This window comes from Solanum pennellii, chromosome 5 (genome assembly GCF_001406875.1).
Source record: "Solanum pennellii chromosome 5, SPENNV200".
Classification (NCBI taxonomy): Eukaryota; Viridiplantae; Streptophyta; class Magnoliopsida; order Solanales; family Solanaceae; genus Solanum; species Solanum pennellii.
Window position 1 is genome coordinate 69162554 of NC_028641.1, and position 3292 is coordinate 69165845.

General features: G+C 36.6%; 1 protein-coding gene across 2 annotated transcripts in view; it reads right to left on the bottom strand.

Moving 5' to 3' along the window:
- Nucleotides 1–416: 416 nt before the first annotated feature.
- LOC107020783 (nifU-like protein 3, chloroplastic) overlaps nucleotides 417–3292 on the bottom strand; it is a 4397-nt gene continuing 1521 nt past the window's right edge. The window contains exons 2-5 of one of the 2 annotated variants that reach the window (XM_015221281.2): nucleotides 2650–2794; nucleotides 2029–2146; nucleotides 983–1281; nucleotides 417–761 (exon numbers count right to left, since the gene is read on the bottom strand). In XM_015221281.2, coding sequence (XP_015076767.1) covers nucleotides 570–761; nucleotides 983–1281; nucleotides 2029–2146; nucleotides 2650–2739 — 699 coding nt within the window. In that variant the 5' untranslated portion in view covers nucleotides 2740–2794 and the 3' untranslated portion in view covers nucleotides 417–569. The remainder of the gene's footprint in view (nucleotides 762–982; nucleotides 1282–2028; nucleotides 2147–2649; nucleotides 2795–3292) is intronic. The other variant, XM_015221280.2, reaches the window with a different exon arrangement.

Genomic DNA, 3292 nt, shown 5'->3' on the forward strand with positions numbered 1-3292 from the left:
CAAAAATTTAGGTTATGACACCTTACTACGAGTAGTGTTATGCTACATATGTAACTAAAGTTGCTATTGTTGGAGATCAGGGGCGGAGCCAGTACAGGATTTCGAGTGCTCGAGCACCCAACACAAACACAATCTACCTTACTGAAGTTTTCCCTTACATTTTTACTCTTCTTTTTATACTCTTCCACTGCTATTTCCTTAACCCTTCTTGTCTAGCAACTTAACATTAAAGAAAGTGAACACCCAATGACCTTCAAATCCTAAATCCGCCACCTGTGGATATTTTATTCTTCAATTGAACCTTATGATAGTGTAAACTGCAATTGTATAGTTTCTCTTTTAATTGGTAAAGTCAAACCACTCTTCAACATTAACAGTTTAGTTGCAAAATATATCTACTAGTCAACATTTTGCTATTGAAGTTGCTAATATTGACAATATAAAGATGTTGATTTATGAGCACACTAGTGAAGGGACAAAGAATTGCTACATGTTGTATACCAAAAATGATACTGTAAATCTTTGTTCTTGCAGGAAAATGTAGTCACGCGTATGGCTGAGCATTTTCTTCAATCTGTCAACTGAACAGCAGCAATAGCTGGTATTGCATCTCTCAGTTTTTGAGTAAGAGCTACACGAACTGTCATCACAGAAGCAGCCGGTCCACTTAGCCTAACCTTAACAACGTAGTCGTTAATCTGTACAAGCTCCAATTCTCCACCACCCGCTCCTACCAAGTATGGTCTAATCTCTCCAAGAAGCTGACATTATTCGAAATATCAAATATTGGGGATTGTTTTGGTGTCTGAATACTACTCATAACAAGTTAAGAGTAATTCAATTGATTTCTCAGATAGTCACTCAACTAATAGTTATTATGTCAGATGATCAAGAGTCTGAGTTGACTTTATGAGATAATAATTATTAGTCGAGTGAGAGAAATCAACTCAAGAGTAATTACTAATCATAAGAAATATTGTACCTTTTCAATATTTTCCTCATTTAACTCGAGGCCAGTTTCAGAGTCAAGAATCTGTTCAACTGCCATTATTTCAGGGATTTTGTCCCGAAGACGAGTTTCAATTCCCATTTTAAGTGTCATTGTTGAACTTGGACAAGATCCACATGCTCCTTGCAGCTTAAGAATTACAACGAGGCCATCAATCTCATGTAGTACCACATTTCCTCCATCAGCCATTAGGCCTGGCCTGACTTGCTCTAGAACCTTCTCGACGTTTTCCTCAGTAAGTGGAAGGACACAACTTGGTGATACCACAGCACCTTCAGTATCAATAGACAAAATGAAGGAACAATCACGTGATTAGTTACGGCCACATTAATAAATGGAACAGGTTAATAGGACAATATTAACGCAATTCCATTTACCATAACAACGTATTACTACAACATAACAAACTCAGAAGTAAGGGCAGAGCTAGAAACCTACATACGGGTTTGGTTAAACCCAATAACTTCTTCTCAAACAGTGTATGTGTTAAGACATTCATTTATACGTACACATTAAATTTTACAGCTCAATTATAAGCACATGAAGTCGTCATTCTAGTATATAGAACCCATAAAGTCAAAATCCTGGCTTTGCCTCTGCAGTCAGAAGTTGTATTGCTGAAAGGAGACCTTAGTAATAAGACAGATTATGAGAAGAAATGGTATAAGTCTGATCATTCATTTTATTTGATCTTGAAAATTAAGTTACAACGGTGATACTATAGGAATTCACACAAGAAAATGCCAGGATGCTACAACGATATGATAAACTTGTATACTGATAAGACATGCAAGAACAAAGAACTTAATGTAGTCAATGAAAGGACTTGCAAGACGAGGCAGCAGTGACAAATAACTCTGTTTAGAGAATGAAAGGCCATAACCGAAGGTTTAAAGCATGGAAGTCTTTGTATTCGATAGTGATAGTTATTTCAGTCACAAAAGGAAAAAAAGGAAGTCGGCTACCTCTTCATATATAGAAGCAATAAAAACATTATTGGATGAAACTGCATCATTCACCTGCATTTTTTCTTCTTTGTCCAGTTCTACCGAGCCCAAGGAAGTGTCTAACATGATATTGACCTCTTAGAAAAGAACTTTGCTTTGAAGAAAATGGTCTGCCTTGTGAAACACAGTTCTATAAAGAGGTAATGACAGCAACATTACATCATGGAAAATGAAGAAATTTTCTCCAGATAGATATACACAATCTAACAGTGCAATTGAAGCAGTCAAGGAACCAGGAATTTGGCGTAAGGGGTACAAAATTAAATATATATACATAATAGTTAACATTTAACCTCTGTACACCACACAATTTTCCAACAAAGGGTGTGCACAAGACCACCCTTTGCCTAAGAGGGCTCCGCCTACGAATCGAAGTGCACATTGTGGAAAGGAGGTAAACAATGTACCAAAAATATATCATTGGGATTCATATGTTTTATAAGAGTAAATCAGCTTCCTTGATTACGGTAGACCAAAAGAATTCACAAACGCAAGTATAGAAAAGCATAAATTATATCTAAGACTAAGGTATATGCTATCCTACAAATATGGTAACTACAACATCATTCGCATAACAAGTATACAAAGTACATTTGACTTTACTCTTAGCAAACAGAAATTGAGTGGTAATACCTTTTGAAAGGAAGTGGAGGTAGGAGACAACCATTCTGATGACGCCACCGTGGGTTTGAGACCTCGCGTTTGTGTTGAAATTGCAAACATTATGTACTTAAGTATCACCAATAGTATTGAGGACTCATGTTTCTTGAGTATATTCCTGGAGTACATGGTTCTAGCTGAGTTAAAACTAGAACTAGACTTACCGAGGAGTAGTGGCCTACCCCCCTTTGTCGGAAATTTATACCAAGTATATATATATATAGGTAAAAAATGTTACTTTATATACTTGTATAATAACTTGGACACCCTTAACGAAATTCCTGATTTTGCCACTGCCTAGGAGGAAAAGACGACCAAGGTCTAAACCGAGAATATCAAATGGGAGATGGATTACTTAATACTCGTTTGCTTATACCGGAAGTCCAGAACATAATGTCCATAAGTGAGAGATTTCTGTATGATTATGTTTGGTTGGTTAACATGTTTTGAAAATATAGATTTCTCCGGTAGCGAAACAAGTTCCTTAAAAATGAGGAAATTGACTTCCCAAAGTTCTATTGTTTCCTCCCATCACTCACACCCCATTGTATTTCTCTATAAAACAGACCCACCCCATCACACCCCATTGTGTTTTTGGCTAGATTACACGAGATAT